General features: G+C 42.1%; 1 protein-coding gene across 2 annotated transcripts in view; it reads left to right on the forward strand.

Annotated features, from left to right (window-relative positions):
* Nucleotides 1–4,416: 4,416 nt before the first annotated feature.
* The window catches only part of Tlk1 (tousled like kinase 1), a 126,239-nt gene continuing 113,341 nt past the window's right edge, over nucleotides 4,417–17,314 (forward strand). Inside the window, exon 1 of one of the 2 annotated variants that reach the window (XM_048345256.1) lies at nucleotides 4,417–5,088. In XM_048345256.1, coding sequence (XP_048201213.1) covers nucleotides 4,950–5,088 — 139 coding nt within the window. In that variant the 5' untranslated portion in view covers nucleotides 4,417–4,949. The remainder of the gene's footprint in view (nucleotides 5,089–17,314) is intronic. The other variant, XM_048345257.1, reaches the window with a different exon arrangement.

Consider the following 17,314-nt stretch of genomic DNA (forward strand, 5'->3'; position numbering starts at 1 on the left):
TTGTTGTTGCTGTTTGGTGCTAGAACTGGGATTTGAAATTGGCCTTGAGCTTTTTTGCTCATGGCTGGCTCTCTACCACTTGAGTCACACCTACAGTTAGGTGGCATTCTTGCTGGTTCATTGGAGATAAGAGTCTTAAAGACTTTTCTGCCCAGGCTGGCTTTAAACCTCTATCCTCAGATCTCAGACTCCTGAGTAGCTAGGATTACAGGTATGAGCCTCAGGTGTGTCTTGACTCAACAAATATGTATCACCCACTTTGTCAGTCAAATGTTAGATGTTGGAAATATAGAAGTAAACATAACAAATCAGCAACTTTGTCATCACTAGGTTTTTGTTTTTAGGAAAGGCAGGGAAATGGAAAACAGAGGACAATAATAAATGGGCTATGAGAGCAACTATACTAGTAAATGCTTAATAACTGGCTCTAATAGGAAGAAGCCTTGATTTGTAGCTTTTGCTCACTTTGGTGGTGTAAATAGTTCCACCACAGCTGACATCAAGCTACAATTATGACATCACTGAACATTGAGTTGGGAAGCAATGCATACAATTAGTTCTCAGGGCAGTAGAAACTGGTGCTAGTACTCTACTGTATGGGATTTCTTACAAAAGACACAGTTCTGGACCCATTTCTAATTATGCATTTTTATAACCTAAGACTAATCACTGTTAACTTATTGGAATACATTCTTCCAATATACATATGTATATATATATATAATTGAGACCACATCTTTTATTATTTTTTTAAATTTTTATTGTCAAACTGATATACAGAGAGGTTACAGTTTCATACGTTAGGCATTGGATACATTTCTTGTACTGTTTGTTACCGCCTCCCTCATTCCCCCCTCACATTTTTTATTTTTAAGTGTCTTGCTGTCTTTTATGCTGTTGCCTTGTTCTTTTTTTTTTTTTTTTTTTGGTCTTTTGTAGTTTTTTGTTGTTTTTTTTTCCAGAGCTGAGGACTGAACTCGGGGCCTTGCACTTGCCAGGCAGGCACTCTTCCATTGAGCCAGATCCCCAACTCCTTGCTGTCTTTTTATGAAGCCTAGGCTGACCTTGAACTTGTGATCCTCTTGTTTTGTCTCCCAAGTCTTAGGGTTTTAGATTTAGGCCATCATTCTACCTTGTTTGGTACTTTTCAAAGACATGATTTTTTTTTGGGGGGGGGGGCGGCCAGTCCTGGACCTTGGACTCAGAGCCTGAGCACTGTCCCTGGCTTCTTCCAGCTCAAGGCTAGCACTCTACCACCTGAGCCACAGTGCCCCTTCTGGCGGTTTTCCATATATGTGGTGCTGGGGAATCGAACCAAGAGCTTCATGTGTAGGAGGCAAGCACTCTTGCCACTAGGCCATATTCCCAGCCCATGATTTTGTTTTTGTTTCTATGCTGGTCCTGGGGCTTGAACTCAGGATCTGGGTGCTGTACTTGAGGGTTTTTGTTTTTTTTTTAAAGCTCAAAGCTAGCACTCTACTACTTGAGCCACAGCTCCACTTCTGTTATTTCTTGTGGCTAATTGGAGATAAGAGCCTCACAGACTTTCCAGACTGGACTGGCTTCAAACCACAATCCTCACATCTCCGACTCCTGAACAGCTAGAATTACAGGCATGAGCTACCAGCACATGGTTCCAAAGATATGATTTTAAATGAGGGCTTTTTCAAGTTAAACCATGGAGTGTTTAATGAGCTACTTGCTGATAGAGACATCTTTAAAAGTCATTTATCTTTATCATGAGCTAAAAGAAGGCAAGAATCAAACATGTAATTGTTTGGTTTTAGGCAGCACAATCAAAATATGTAAAGTAACTTGATGATGTGTATGCTGTTTTTCTTTAGTTACTATTTAAAACTAACAATCTAGTCTGCAATGCAGTTGGTATAAAGGATATTGAAAGCTTTGAAAATTTTTTGGAGGAAGATACCTAGGGTCATCAAACCTCTAGTTGGCCTTTATTCTTGAGGTCTCCATAGTCTTGGAATTTGTAGGAGTCACTAGTGACTCTAACTTTCTCATAGATGATGAAATTGAAACATTAAGTTACATGCTGTGAATAATACTCAGGTCTTTTGGGGCACCATGGCTCATTCCTATATAATCCTAACTACTTGGAGGCCCAAAGGAATGATTATGATTGGCAGTCTGGGCAAAATAAATATTTGTAAGCCCCTTATTAAACAAAAAATAAGCTGGACATCTTTGTGTGTTCCTGTCGTTCCAGCGATGTGGGAAGCTTAAATAGGAGAATCAAGGTCCAGACCAACTCTGCAATTCTGACTTAAACAAGAGATCTTACTAGAAAAATAACTGCAGCAAAGCATGGCTCATGTGGTAGAATGCCTACCTAGCAAGTGCAAGGTCTCAAATTCAAACCTCAGGGAAAAAAAATAGTACGCTCCCCCACCCCAGGTTTCCTAACTTCTTTCCTATCTTATGCTCTTTTTACCACAATCTGCAGACTTTGCTTACTCTTAAAAGTGCAGAAAGTGAGATCTGAGGATCTGGGTTCAAAGCCAGCCCAGGCAGGAAAGTCCATTCATCTCTTATCTCCAATTAACCACAGAAAGTAGCATGATGGTTTAAGTGGCAGAGCACTAGCCTTGAGCAAAAGAGCTCAGGGGCAGCTCCTGGCCCTGAGTTCAAGCCCCATGACCCACCCCCCCCCTAAAAAAAAAGTGCAGAAAAATGGGCTGGAGATGTAGCTCAGTGGTACGGCATTTGGAATGGTACATTTGCAGTGGCACAGCATACACAGCAGCCTAGGTTCCATCCTAGCACATAAAAAAGAGGATAAAAAGCACAAAGTATTGCACAGGCATGCACCCAGAAGCATTATTCCTAACAGCCAAAAACAAGAAAAATGCAACTGTCCACCAAAAGTTGAAGGGATAAAGTAGGCACATTCCTATAATGGAATACTACTAGACAATAAAAAGTGAGAATGGATAAATATAATGTGGATGAATCTTTAAAAAAGGCTGAACTGAAAGACACAGATAAAAGAATTCACGCACTATATGTCCATTTACCTTAAAATTGTAGGAAATGCAAAGCACTCTGTAGCAACAGAAGGCAGATCTGTGGGTACTTTGGTTTGGGAGTGGGTGAGGAGGAACTATAAAGGGGCAGAGGTACCTTGGAAGGGTAATAGTCACTTTGATTGTAGAAATGGTTTTAGGGCTGTATATACATCAAACTTGCCAACTTCTCTACTTTAAATATGTGCAGCTTATTGTGTCAATTATACCTAGGCAAAGCTACTGAATTTGTGAGATCTCTTCCAAGTTTGAAGAATAACATGTGAAGCACAAAACTAAAATTACTTCAGATAATGGACAACCAAGTTTCTATTCCAGTATGATAGCTTATCTGAAGAAAACATTACTATGAGAAATGTAAAGTCATAAAAATAAATAGAAATGACATTTTGGTCCCCCTGGTAATCATACCATTTCCTCATGTCTGTACAGTTGCTTTATATTAGGATCTTCTTAGTGCTCTGTTCCATTTGGTTTTTGGAAGAAAGCAATAACCTTGTTGTGTTTCCCTGAACATATTAGGCTGTTCTTTTATGTACAAGATGGCCTATGGCTGGTGTGTATACGTGGGTGGGTGTGTGGAAAGCTACACGGTATATAAATTTTAACAAATGCTGTAATTTGTTTTGGGATTTTTGTAGTCAGGACTCAACAGCGGCACTGGAAGCAAGTTGGAATTTTCTAGAAGCAATATTTTTTTTTTAAATCTCCAAGATGAACACCTTAAAAGAATGTGAGTTGAGTGATCAAAATTTGCTACTTACATTTCCCAGTTACTGTTAAAACAAAGGATTGTTACGACACATATAGTCTACAATACTGGTAGCATTTTTCCATCCATTTAAAAAAAGTTTTATTTTCCAGCCCCTCCCTCTTCTTTCCAGTCATTACTTCCATTCTGCAGATGGGTAGGCGCACACAGTTTCTCTTTTTCTTTCACCGTGCTGCAGAAGGGCAGGCAAGGAGAGACTCACAACTTTCCAGTTCCATTTTGAGCAAGGATCAGGTCGAACTCCAAGAGACTCGGCCGGCCGGGAGCGGCCGATTTCTCAGCTGCTGGGGTGTGGGTCCCGAAGGCCGGCACGCTTCCGCTGGGTGGGTGCGGGGTGGTGGTGGGGGGGAGTCAGGTGGCCGCGGCGCGGGAGCCGGGACGGCGCGGCGGGGGCGCGCCTCCCTCCGGCCGGCGCGGGAGCCGGCTCCGCGCACGCGAGTCCGCCGACCCCGGGCAGCGCGCCTCTCCCCTCGCTCCCTCCCCTCCCCTCTCCTCTCCCGCCAGGGGCTTGTCACCCCCCTCCCCCCCCCTGCGCGCCTGCTCCCGTGGCCGCCGCCGCCGCTACCGGAGGCGCAGGAGCCTCGCGATAGTGTTTGCACAGGCGGCGCGTGACGCCGCCGCCGCCTGTAACTGATGCAGAGGTTACCCCGCCGCCTCAGCCGCCACCCACCGCCCGCCCGCCGCTGCCGCCGCCACCCGGGCGACGCCGGGGGCCGACGCACTGCAGAGGTGCCGGCAGGTTCCGCCCGCGGAAGTCTCTTCAGCGACCGGCGCAGCCCGCGCTCCGCCCGCGCCCCGGCTCCAGCTCCGACTCCGACCCCGACCCCGGCGGGCGCCCCCTCGACGCCTCCGCAGCGGCCGCGCTCTCTCCCTCCGCCTCCTCCCGGGCGCGCCCGCCCGCTCCCTCGCGGCTCCCCCCTTCCCTCCTCCCCGGCCCCTCTCGCTCCCTCACCTCGGCCCTCCCCACCTCCCCTCTGCTCGGCTTCCTCCCCCATCCCCTTGACTCCCCCCCTCCCAGCCCTCGCTCCCTCGCTCGCCCTCAGCGCGGCCCCCGCCATGACGGAGGCGGGTGCCCGTGCCGTTGCCGCCGCTGCCGTCGCAGGGGGGGAGTCGGGTTCCCAGAAAGTAGCTTGATGAGTGTCCAAAGTAGCAGTGGAAGTTTGGAGGGGCCGCCATCTTGGTCCCAGCTCTCCACGTCTCCAACCCCGGGCTCGGCGGCGGCGGCCAGGTCCCTGCTGAATCACACGCCGCCATCCGGGAGGCCCCGGGAAGGTAAGCGCCGCGACGCCGCTCCCGCTCGCGTTCGGGTTCCCGAGCCTGCCTCCCTTCACCCTACCTCCTTTCCGCGTCGCGACCCCGCGCCCCTCGCCCGCCCCGACCTCGGCTGGCTGCGGGGGTGGCGCGGGGGACTCGAGGCCCGCGGGCCGCGGGGAGGTGCTGCACTCGCTTGCTGGTGGCTGGCGGGTGGCGGAGGGGACGGACGATGGGCGCGCGCCGGCGGGGACCGGGAAAGGCGCAAGGACACGGGCCCCCCCGTCCTGCGAGGGTAGGAACCCTTCCCTTCCTTCCCTGGACTGAGCCCCCTTCCTCTCCATTTGTCACTCCGCTTAGCCCTCTTAACCTCCCGGCCTCGGGTCTCGGGTAGGGCTCGGGCACCAGTCGGAGCTCTCCTCGCCGAGCCCCCTCCCCTTCCCCGCGCACTCCTCCCCCCCGGGGGCGGGCTTCGCGAGACGAGGTGGGCTGCCGGGGACCCGGAGGATCACTGGGTGCCCCCGGTATTGCGGGGATCGCTTTCCCGGGAAAGGGATCTAGGCAGACCTCGTTCCCGAGCGTGGCCCCCTAGAGCAATTCAAACGACAGGCGGACTCGTGGGCTGGCTGTTGGAACCACCTCTCCAGATGGTGGCAACTTTCTCTCCTTCGCCATCGCCTCCTGCCCCTCCTGCGTGTCGGTGCGTTGTCTTCGCCGGTGCCCGTAGGCTGCTGCTGCGTTTTCTGCTTTGACGCGGTCGCGGTGGTGGGTTTTGTGGGAAATAGCTGCGGGAAGGTTTCTGCAAACACGCACCAGATCGATAGCAATTGTTTTCTAAGTTTTCTGGCTGCTTGCAGGCAAGTGTGCCACCACCAGATGTAGCAGTTACACAGCTAGCTAGTAAGGCACCCGAGTGCTTTTGACTAAAATTTCAACTTGGCTGTATTTTAACTTTTAAGTATACGACCGAAATAGGAATTTGGGCGAACACTCGGTTTACGGGGTGGGGGGTGGGGGGAGAAGAAATGTGCATCGAATCTCTCCTAACGCCCTTTTGTCTGAGAAAATGCGTCACGGTATTCATCAGCAGTTGGTACAAGGGTTGTTCACTCCCAGTTGTCTTGAAGGATTATTATAGGCACGTTTCAGAAAAACGAAACAAGACAAAAAGAAAACGTGTGAAAGTCCATCCGCCTAGTGAATCCTGTGCAGAAATTTAGAGCTTCGATTTATGTAGGAATCGGTAGGATTTATTGATTTTGAAAATAGTATGTTGCTGTGTACTATTCAGAGCCTGGTCAATTGTTAAGTGTTTTGTGCCCCGAATCCAGTGGTTCAGGCAGAGCATTCTTTGTCATTTTGTTCATATGATCATGTGTGAAAGTGACAATAGGCTCAAAGATTGGCATAAATGTCCTCTAGAAAATTCATGGAAAGGTTTGATTTATGGCATCCATTTAACACACCGGCTTCATTGACAGACATTTCCCCTTTCATCTCACCTCCAAAGCTGGTGGTTCCCTTATTAGAAGAGAAAAGCTTTATTTATTGAATCATTAAGATTAAATACACCTGATGAGTTTTCTTTCTGCCACTTGGAACTTGCTAAGTGGATGTTTTAAAATATATTTTGTAAGTAGATCAGTTGGTGCTGTTAGCATATTTTTACTTTTGTCTGTAGTTTCATTAAGATTTAGTCTCTTGATGGGTTATGAGTTGAGGGCCATTATTTTTTGAAAGACCCCTTCTGATCTTTAACATTTTTTTCTCAAGTATTTATTAAGCCCATCACCTGTCCTAGATATTGAGGACATAGAATTTTGTTGTCAGTATTGAGAATTTGGGAGCCACAAGTTCTAAATTGAGAGTTTTTCAATAGCTGCAACTCTAAACCCATTTGTGTGTACTATTCTGCACTTTTCTTAGTTTAAAAACTTTTTTTTTTTTTTTTTTTTTTTTGCCAGTCCTGGGCTTGAACTCAGGGCCTGAGCGCTGTCCCTGGCTTCTTTTTTGCTCAAGGCTAGCACTCTGCCACTTGAGCCATAGTGCCACTTCTGGCCATTTTCTATATATGTGGTGTTGAGGAATCGAACCCAGGGCTTCATGTATACAATGTAAGCACTCTTGCCACTAGGCCATATTCCCAGCCCCTAAAAACTTTGATAATTAAAAACTTCGGATAATTAAACTTGAATTTTCAAATATCCAGAAATTTTTTCCCCAGCAAGCTTAGTTTACAATAGATTCTTTCGTTGTTAACTCATAGTAATCATGCTTTTTGTGAAAGTTTTACTTCACACCAAGTTCCTTTTTTCTTTTCTTGAGGAGGAGATGTTTTGGTGTGTTTTTTGTGTTTTAGCTTTTGGGATTTTCTTTCTTTTTTCCTTTTTGGTGTTGGGATGGAACTCAGCAAACACTAGGCCACTGAGCTACACTCACAGCTTCACTCCAGGTACTTCGGTGTCCAAAGTGGGGATATTTCTTCTTGACTAAGCAGCATGTAAGTAAAACCATGTTAATCCTCTAGGGGTATGTATTTGCAGGCTTGGAGCTGTACTCTCAGATTTCACTATTGCTGACAGGAATTGTATATAAGAAGCTCTGAGTATCAAGATGGAGGTGTTTTGAGTTGAGTGGAAACTCAGTTTTTATTTTAACAAGTGTTATCACCTTTTATAGGTAGGTGTGTTAATATGTTGAAGTTGGAGAGATCCTTTGGCTTTAGGTGACTGCTAATAGGAACTTAATGAACAATGAATGTAGGAATCAGAGAACAAACCTAGTTTCTTGAAAACATTGAGGCAATTTAAAATACAGTACTAAAAAATGTAAGTTTTAACATATATAAATGTTTATGATAAACTCTTCTTAAGCAAATTTAGCATTGAAATTGGGTTAAAAATATGCCCTGAAGTGCTGGTAAAAGTTTCTTTCATTGAAGTTTTTCAAGTCAGTCGACATATTTGAATAAAACAAATCTAGGATTCTAGTTTGATTGTGCAGGGGGAGAGAAGGGGAGAGGTGTGGTATGTTATTTATTTGCTTATTTAGTTACAGTGCTAGGTATTGATCCAAGTGTTCCACCCCCCCCCCGTTTTTTTTGTCCGTGGCGGGGGTTGAACTCTGGACCCCCAGCTCTTCAGCTCAAGGCTAGCGCTTTGCCACTTAAGCCACAGTGCCACTTCCGGTTTTCTGGTGGTTAATTAGAGATAAGATTCTCACAAACTTTCCTGCCTGGGCTGGCTTTAAACCATGGTCCTCAGATCTCAGCCTCCTGAGGAGCTAGGATTACAGGCTTGAGCCAGCAGTGCTCCGCAAGCCCATTATTTTTAATATTGTGTATTTTGGCTTTGCTCTCTTCCTCCCTTTGTTGCTTAATTGCTATGATCATATTTATAATTTGATTTGATTTGCAAATATAGCTTTAAATAGGAGATTTGGGAATCTATTAGAATTTAGGAATGTATGTGATAAATATAGTACAGGTTATTTTCTTTCCTCTGGGCTCCAAGTCTTCTTCATTAAAGTTTCCTTAGAGGACCTCAGCTGTATAGCTTGAGTGTTTCTGTTGGATCTTGTGAACCTGTAATCTCCATTCCCTTTGCCTTCTATAGTCCTATATTAAGGGAGGTGGGAGCTAAGTTTTCTGGTAAGGTCAGTTTTTCTTTGTTGAAGTCGAGGAACTTAGTGTCACATTAGCTAGATAAGGTTGGTTTCTTTTTCTTTTTTTTTTTTTTTTGCATGTCAGTATATGGGCACTTTTTGAATGGTGTATGCTTCTAATTGCTAATATGCTTCTAACTTAGTGTTGCATTAGATAAGTTTTGTTTATTTTTTCTTTTGCATGGACACTTTTTTGAATATGCTTCTAATTGATCATACAAATCACTTGCACTTTCTTCCCAGTTTCATCTTGCAAGTTATAAATGCTTTTACCTTTCTGTAAACAGTGGGAATATTTTATTCCAAAAGATGGCATCACAGTACAACTAAACTATTGCTGTCTATTCCCATACTTGAGAACTGCATTCCTTAGATGAAGTGTTTGACTTATAATGGAGTTCCTGTAGGGAGATGTTACAAGTAAAAGTGCTACAGGTCCTCCTGCAGGTCTCTAATTTCTTGAGTCATTAGATAGAGTAGGATTGGGTTATATGTTTTAAGAATTCTAGCACATTAGTGGAGTTATATTTGCAGGATAGAGGTCTGGAAATCAGCTCATGAGAAATAGGGTATATGTTTTAACCTTTTTGGTCTCAGAACCCTCGTAAATATTGAGGACCCCAAAGAGATTTTGTATATGTTGGTTATCTTTAATCATATTTGCTATATTAGAAAATTGTGCAGGGCATTGTGATTTATGTCTAAAATCCCAGTTACTCCTTGGAGGTGGGGATTGGGACTATAATCCTTAGAGGCCAGCTTGAGGGGTTGGAGGGCGGGGGGAGTGAGACAACATTCCATCAAATAAGCTTTTTAATTCCAGCTACTCTGGAGGCATAGGTGTGAGGATGGTGATCCAAAACTGGTTGAAAAATAAGTATAGCAAAAAGTACTGGGGCATAGCTCAAGTGGTAGAACACCAGCTTAGCAAGCAGAGGCACCTGTTTAGCACAGGGCCCTGAGTTCTATCACTGCTACCTCCAAAATGAAAAAGCAATAGAGATTTTGAAAGCATTATAAAAGTAATAATCTGATCATACTTTAATAAAATTTTGTAGGAATATGTTCTGAAACAAAAGTTTAGTGCAATTAGTGTAATTAGTTGTACTTTATATTATTGGAATTATTCTTAATAATGATTTATGAGAAGACTGCAGGATTTTGCTTCTATTTTCAGTCTGTTGACACATGCACACACAACACTACATACACATATATATTTTATTGGAGTTTAAATTCAGTGTCACATGCTTTCTTGGCAACTGCTTTACCACTGGAGTCATGCCCCCAACTCTTTTCTTTCTTTAGTTATTTCCTATGTAGGGTCTCTAGATTTTTGCTCAGTTGACTTGGGACCTATGGCTTCATCCTGAGTACCTGGGATTACTGGTATGCACTATCATGCCCAGCTTGTTTGTTGAAATGGCTGTTTCTCTATAACTTTTTATCTGGGCTGAGATTACAAGGAGAAAGGCCACCTTGTTCAGACTATTGTGATATATTTTGATTGAATGAAGTATGTGAATCATACCTCATATGATGGAAATAACGGAGTTTTAAAGACAGTGGTAGTTAATGAAATTTTCAGAGTGACTCCTGATACTATCCAAAAAGTCAACAAGTGGCAGTGTTTTAAAAAAAAGGTTACTTACCTTATGGAACTACTTTATACTTGAAAAGTGTCACTAGAACTGACAAGAATCCTGTGGACCATATATTTTGCCTATTGAAGAGACTAAACAATGGGAGACACTGGTGGTCTTCAGATAAGTATTTCAGGAGCATAAATAGAAAATAGTAGATTCATTCTATTTTAGGAAGCAGACCAGCAGGTGGATTAGGGATGTAGATTTAGTGTAGTGTTTTGAAAAGAATGTAAGAACTGTATAGACCTTTCCAGCAAAAAAAGTATTTAGCTGTAAGAATTTAAAGTAGACTATAGGAACAATTTTGAGGAAAAGTGGACTTGGATTCAGTGAATTCTTATATTCGAATTATTAGCGACTTTAAGGTTCCATCTAATTTAAAAATGTAGATATTCCATGATTCATTGGAAATCTCTGAATATAGTTAAACTGAGTACTTACATATCTATTAGCATTTTTGGATAATCTATCAAGTCAGTAGTTTGACACTGTTATAGACTTGAGGAATTCTTACTGTGCTTTTCCTCTGAGGATTTTCCTGTATTTTTTGGAGTCGATAAGATCAATCTTCCTGAAATGTTGTTAAATTCCTTGTGAAAACTAATAAGTTTTGAGAACATTTCAGGGAATCAAATGCTGTTTATGGTACAGTTTAGTGGAGTAATACATTTGAGTACAGCATTTTGGAATACTATAAGGGGGGTCTAATTTTCATTTTTGAAAGAGAAGCTATCAACATAGTCTATATAGTCTTTTATTTGTAATGGCTTGTGATTTTGAAAGTAATATGCTTGAGCTGTTCTGGCGTTTTTAAAGCTAGAGTCAGAAAAAAACAACAACAAAGGGACAGTGTATAAATCGACCTTTTGAATTAAAAACATTAAGCTGAGTGCTAGTGTTTTACACCTGTAATCCTAGCTACTCAGGAGACTGAGATCCAAGGATCGCTATTTGAAGCAGACTCAAAATCTCTTAATAAGCTACTCTGAAAAAGCCAGAAGTGGCACTTTGACTAAGGTGGTAGAGCACTATCCTTAAGCAAAGAAGCTCAGGGACAGAGCCCACACCCAGAGTTCAAACTTCAGGATTGCACCCCTCCCCCAAAAAAGAATGCACATTAAGCTAGGCACTGGTAGCTCACACCTGTAATCCTTAGATATTCAGGTGGCTGAGATCTTAGGATGACAGTTTGAAGTAGGGAAATCATGAAACATCTCCAATTAATCACCACCAAAAATCTGAAAGTAGAACTGTGGTAGAACCCTTGCTTTGAGCAAAAAAGCTCAGGGACAGCGCTGGGCCCCGAGTTCAAGCCTCAGTACCTGCATACACACAACACACACACACAGTAATTATAATTGGATAAAAAATAAAGAATTTTAATTCTTAAATTATGCCATGAAATACTCTTGTAATATTTATCATTGCTTGTAAAAATTCATATTTTATATGAAACAGTCTCTTCTGTGAGTTGAATTTTTAGGTGGTATGAAGTTAGACAATATATTCTCAATGCTTAAGGCCAATTTACTAAATGTAGTGATACCCCAGCTTAAGAATTCATGTGCTTGTTGCATTTGGGTTTATAGTCCATTTTCTGTAAACAAAAGGCAACTCATTTTGTTTCATAAACTTCATTTCTTGTGCTAAGATTATAAAGGTCTTAGAATGATTGGTGTTGTTTTAAAGGAAAAGAGGGATAGTATGTATAGATGAGAAAGTGATTGCAATCTTAGTGTGGCCTCTACTTTGCTATTACTGTGTGACCATAGGCAAATTGTCCCTCTCTGCTTCATTTTCATAGGATAAGGATTATATAGCTGGAGGGTACTAGCACCAATTTATTTACCATGAGGAAGTTTAGTTTGCCTAGGCTTTCACTGTAAGAGTGTTGCAAGCAAAAGTCAGTGTTGTGAGTCCCAGGGCAGTAGGTTTTCCATTACCTTTTGCAACTTCTTTTCTTCTGTGAATGTGTGTGTTTGGGCGTGATCGTGGAGGTGGGGTCAGAGGCAGTGAAATGTCTCTTCCATCTTACAAATTCTTATGATGAGCTGAGCTTGGTGGAACATGCTTGTAATCATAGTCTTTGAGAGGCTGAGACAGGAGGATTAGAAGATCAGGCAAGTTTGGATTACTTAGTATGTTCAAGGCCTGCTTGAGCTACATAGCGCGCGACCCATCTCAAAAAAAGAAAGAAAAGAGAGAAGACATTAGGAGCACTGTAAATAAATGTACTAGTAGGTGGTTGTGTTTTAAAAATGATCTACCTATTAAAACACTTATGAATATGATGTAAAACCATGTGATATCCTGAAATAAAATAACTAGATAATTGCTCCACTGAAAGTATTTCCTGTGTCTGTCATCTGTTAGATTTCTATGCTCTTAGCATTCCTTAGGATTGTCTTATTCCCATTGTACCTGCATCATGCTGTTACATAGTTTCATTTATATTACCAGTAGATAGAAAGTTCTTGAATTGAGACCTTTCAATTCCATACTTTCAGTGCATAATAATACTATGTCTTAAAACTAGCACTCAACTGAAAGTTTTGTTGCAGGTCTGTCTCCCTCTTTTCTCCCTCCCCCATCTCTACACACACACAGTAGATCCAAGAACGCACTTGTTTTACTAACTGGCAAATTATATTTTAGAGGATAATATGGATAACAGTAAAAATTATAGCCAAAATTTATTGAATTTGCATGCTCATTCATTTAATTATATAACCCAGTGAGATATATTCACTTATTACCATTTTATAAATAAAAAAACGTGAAGCTCAGTGTTACCTAGCATATGCTAGGCTGTGGTTTGAAGCAACTCTCTATTTAAACACTAGGGTATATTGCCTAAGATGAGTTATTTTGAATAACTTTAGTTGTTTTTGCTTAACATTTTACTTTACAAATTTAGATTGTCTGTACATTTTTTTTAGTGGTACTGGGGATTGACCTCAGGGCCTATGTTTGCTTGCTAAACAAGTTCTCCATCACTTGGACCAGGCCTTGGGTCCTTTTCCATCCCCCACGCCCCCCATGGTCTCTCACTAACTTTGCCAGACTAGACTTGAACTCTGAGATCCTACTGCTGTCCCCCAATCCCCCAAGTAGCTGGAATTACAGGTGTCAACCAGCACACTGGTCTTGTTTTTGAAATAGATTCCCACTATTTCTAGGTTAGGTCTCCTTAGTAGCTGGGATAATAGACGGGTGTCACCAGGCCTGGCTTTCTAAACTTCATTGAAATATTTTGACCCATTGTATATGGGTAAGATGGCAAGAGTGCTTGCCTCGTATACATGAGGCCCTGGGTTCGATTCCTAAGCACCACATATACAGAAAATGGACAGAAGTAGCGCTGTGGCTCAAGTGGCAGAGTGCTAGCCTTGAGCAAAAAAGAAGCCAGGGACAGTGCTCAGACCCTGAGTCCAAGGCCCGGGACTGGCCAAAAAAAAAAAAAAAATTACGTTTAAAAAAAAAAAAAGTGGGCTGGGGATATGGCCTATTGGCAAGAGTGCTTGCCTCGTGTACATGAGACCCTGGGTTCAATTCCCCAGCACCACATATACAGAAAACGGCCAGAAGTGGCACTGTGGCTCAAGTGGCAGAGTGCTAGCCTTGAGCAAAAAGAAGCCAGCGACAGTGCTCAGGCCCTGAGTCCAAGCCCCAGGACTGGCCAAAAAAAAAAAAAAAAAAAAAAAAAGATTCAAAAAACAAGCACCCAATATAGAAAGCTGTACCAGGTCTGCATAACTTATATTTCAGTTTTTTAAAATGAGTCCCTATATGGAAGATATTAGCAGTACAGTAGTGAAAATAGTCTTATTTTCATATTTGGTAATCTGATTTGGAGTTCCATTTATCTTAATATCTTGACCTCATAAGCCCCCAGAGCCATAGCTAAACTTTAGAATTTGAACCAAGAATTTTCCATTGTTGATATAGAAGCCATCCAGTGTTGTTGAGGCTTTATAACACAGTGCATTAGGCTATGTACAAGATTAATAGTATGGATATTTGGTGTATCTTTGAACTTCTACTAGTATTTAGCATGGTACAGAAAAGTAGGCTTGGTATGAAATCTAGCTCCTCTGTAAGAAGTATTTTTAGAAATAGTTTTCTTTCATTGCCTTAAAAACATCTATTGGTGGGGCTGGGAATATAGCCTAGTGTTAGAGTGCTTGCCTCATACACATGAAGACCTGGGTTCAATTCCTCAGCACCATATACATAGAAAAAAGCCAGAAGTGGCGCTGTGGCTGAAGTGCTAGCCTTAAGCAAAAAGAAGCCAGGGACAGTGCTCAGGCCCTGAGTTCAAACCTCAGGACTGGCAAATAAATAAATAAGTAAAAAATTTATTGATAACTTGTAAAGATATTCACAGTGAATTCAGGTGGCAGGTTGTGAATCTTGAATTAAATCTTCCCCATGTTGCTTCCTTGTTAGGTTTGAAATACTGTGAATTTCAAGAAAGCAAGTTGTTTCTGTATTTAAATAAAGGTGATTATATTCTTAAGATTTATTAGAAAGTCAAGTAAATATGAGTGGCTTCTTAGAATGACTTGTGATATTTGTTCTTCATATGATATGGATTACTGAATTGGTTATGCTTTAAATTTGTGCCTCTCTTGGGAAACTAATTAGATGGTGGAAATGACAAGAATTTTTAGATTTAAATTCTTAAGCCTTATCTGGCAAAAGTGCTGGTGTCTTTAAATGTGATACATTGTGTAAATTCAGGATTTCCTACTTGCACTAAGGTCAGAGAGGTTTGTGTAAAACTAATCAGATTCATACTATTGGATGAGATCTATTGCTTTTTTTTTGATGTATGGTCTGTGCTTCTTAAGAAAAGTTTTTCCCTTTTCCTGAACATATTTTTTTAATTATCAGTGTAATTAGGCAATTTAGTCAACTTTGTATACTTTTAAAACTAATTTCATTTAAACAGTATATACTGACATGTGCGGGACCATTATAGCCTCTGTGTAAATAGCTCATTTGTTTTTGGAAATCGTATGAAGTAAGTATTACTATTATCTTCATTTTGCAGATGAGGAGGTTGAGGTACCGGTTAAGTAAAGTAAGTACTCAAAAATACATAGAGAAAATGTAGCAGAACTAGGCCAGTGCTATATAATTGAATGTGGGTGTACTATATATAATTAGCTAGCCGTTCTTTAATGTTTTTTGTTGTTGTTTGTACTGGGTTTGAACTCAATGCACCACAACCTGAGCCACACACTCAACCCTTTTTTGCTTTTATAAGTCAGTGCCAGCTTTTTGCTGGGGGCTGGCCTCCCAACTGAGCTTCCTATTTATGGCCTCCCTAAAGTCAGGATTACAGGTACATACCACCATGCCAGGCTTGTTAGTTGAGACAGATTATCACCAACTTTTTGCCAAGGCTGACCTTAGACCTTGATCCTTCCATCTCTGCCTTCTGAGTAGGTGAGATTATGGATTACTGGTGTGCATGGCCACACTCACCTTTTTCTTTTTTTGTTCCCTTGAGCTGGCCTTCAATTCACTTTGCAACCAAGATAGTGCCAAACTAATTCTCCTGCCTCTGCCTCCTTAGTGCTGGGATTACAGATATGCGCACCACATCTGGCTTCATCATTATGTTTTGATTACATGTGTTTAAAACTTATCACAGCTTTTTTTTTTTGCCAGTCCTGGGGCTTGTGACTCAGGGCCTGAGCACTGTTCCTGGCTTCTTTTTTGCTCAAGGCTAGCATTCTACTACTTAAGCCTCAGTGCTACTTCTGGCTTTTTTTGTTTCTTTATGTGGTGCTGAGGAATCAAACCCAGGACTTCGTGTATGCTAGGCCACATTCCCAGCCCATCACAGCTTTTTTGAGCTAAAAAATAGGTGCATGAGCTTGTTGTGTCATTTACACCTGTTATTTTAACCACTGCTTTAGTGAGATCCAGATGGCTGTAGTTCAAGGTAAGCCTGGACAAGAAGTTGGAGATCCTGATCTAAACAGAAAAGGCTGGGCACAGTGGAGCATGTTTATAATTCCAGCTCTGGATAGGGGAGCATAAATGGGAGGACTGAAGTCTGGGCTGAAAAGAAAGGAAAAGGAGGGAGGGAGAGGAAGGAGAGAGAGAAAGACAGAAGAGGAAGGGAAGGAGGAAAAGAGGGAGAGGGTAGACGGGAGGGGAGATGGGGAGAGAAAGAACCTAGAAGGTAAAATGGGCTCTAGATGTGGCTTAATTGGTAGAGCATCTGCCTAGCAAGCAGGAGACTTAGAGTTCAAATCTTAGTACTGTCCCCCCATACTCTCCTTTTTTTTTTTTTTAAATTTTTATTGTCAAACTTATGTATAGAGAGGTTACAGTTTCATACCTTAGGCATTGGATACATTTCTTGTACTGTTTGTTACCTCCTCCCTCATTCCCCCCTCCTCCTCCCCTTTCCCTTTCCCCACACTCTCCTTTGAAAAAGAAAGGAAAGCCAGATCCTGTGGCTCAGGCCTCTAATCCTACGTACACTGGAAATGGAAAGAAGAGAATTGGGGTTTGAGGCTACTCAGGGCAAAAGTTAACAAGACTATCTCAAGGAACAAGTCAGCTTGTTAGGTAGGAGGAACAAAATCCAACGCTGGGTTTGGCACAAACCTTATCTGAAAAAAAAAAAAATTTAAAGCAAAAAGAGGGTTGGGTTATGGCCCAAGTGGTAGAGATCATGGTAGACCCTGAGTTAAAAAGAAAATACTTGTTCTGGTAATTGTTTGTGGAGGAAGATGGAATGGCTTTGGAAACAATTAGATCCCAAATCTCAGATATCATCAGTGGAGGTCTCTCTCTACTTCTGGGTTTTTCTAGCTTTTTGCTTCTGGATCCTCAGTGTGTATCTGTAGCTTAGCAACCACAATTGAAAGACAACCTCTTCCTAATGTCCACATGTCATTTTTGGGTTAATATCA

This window comes from Perognathus longimembris, chromosome 4 (genome assembly GCF_023159225.1).
Source record: "Perognathus longimembris pacificus isolate PPM17 chromosome 4, ASM2315922v1, whole genome shotgun sequence".
In the NCBI taxonomy this organism is placed as follows: domain Eukaryota; kingdom Metazoa; phylum Chordata; class Mammalia; order Rodentia; family Heteromyidae; genus Perognathus; species Perognathus longimembris.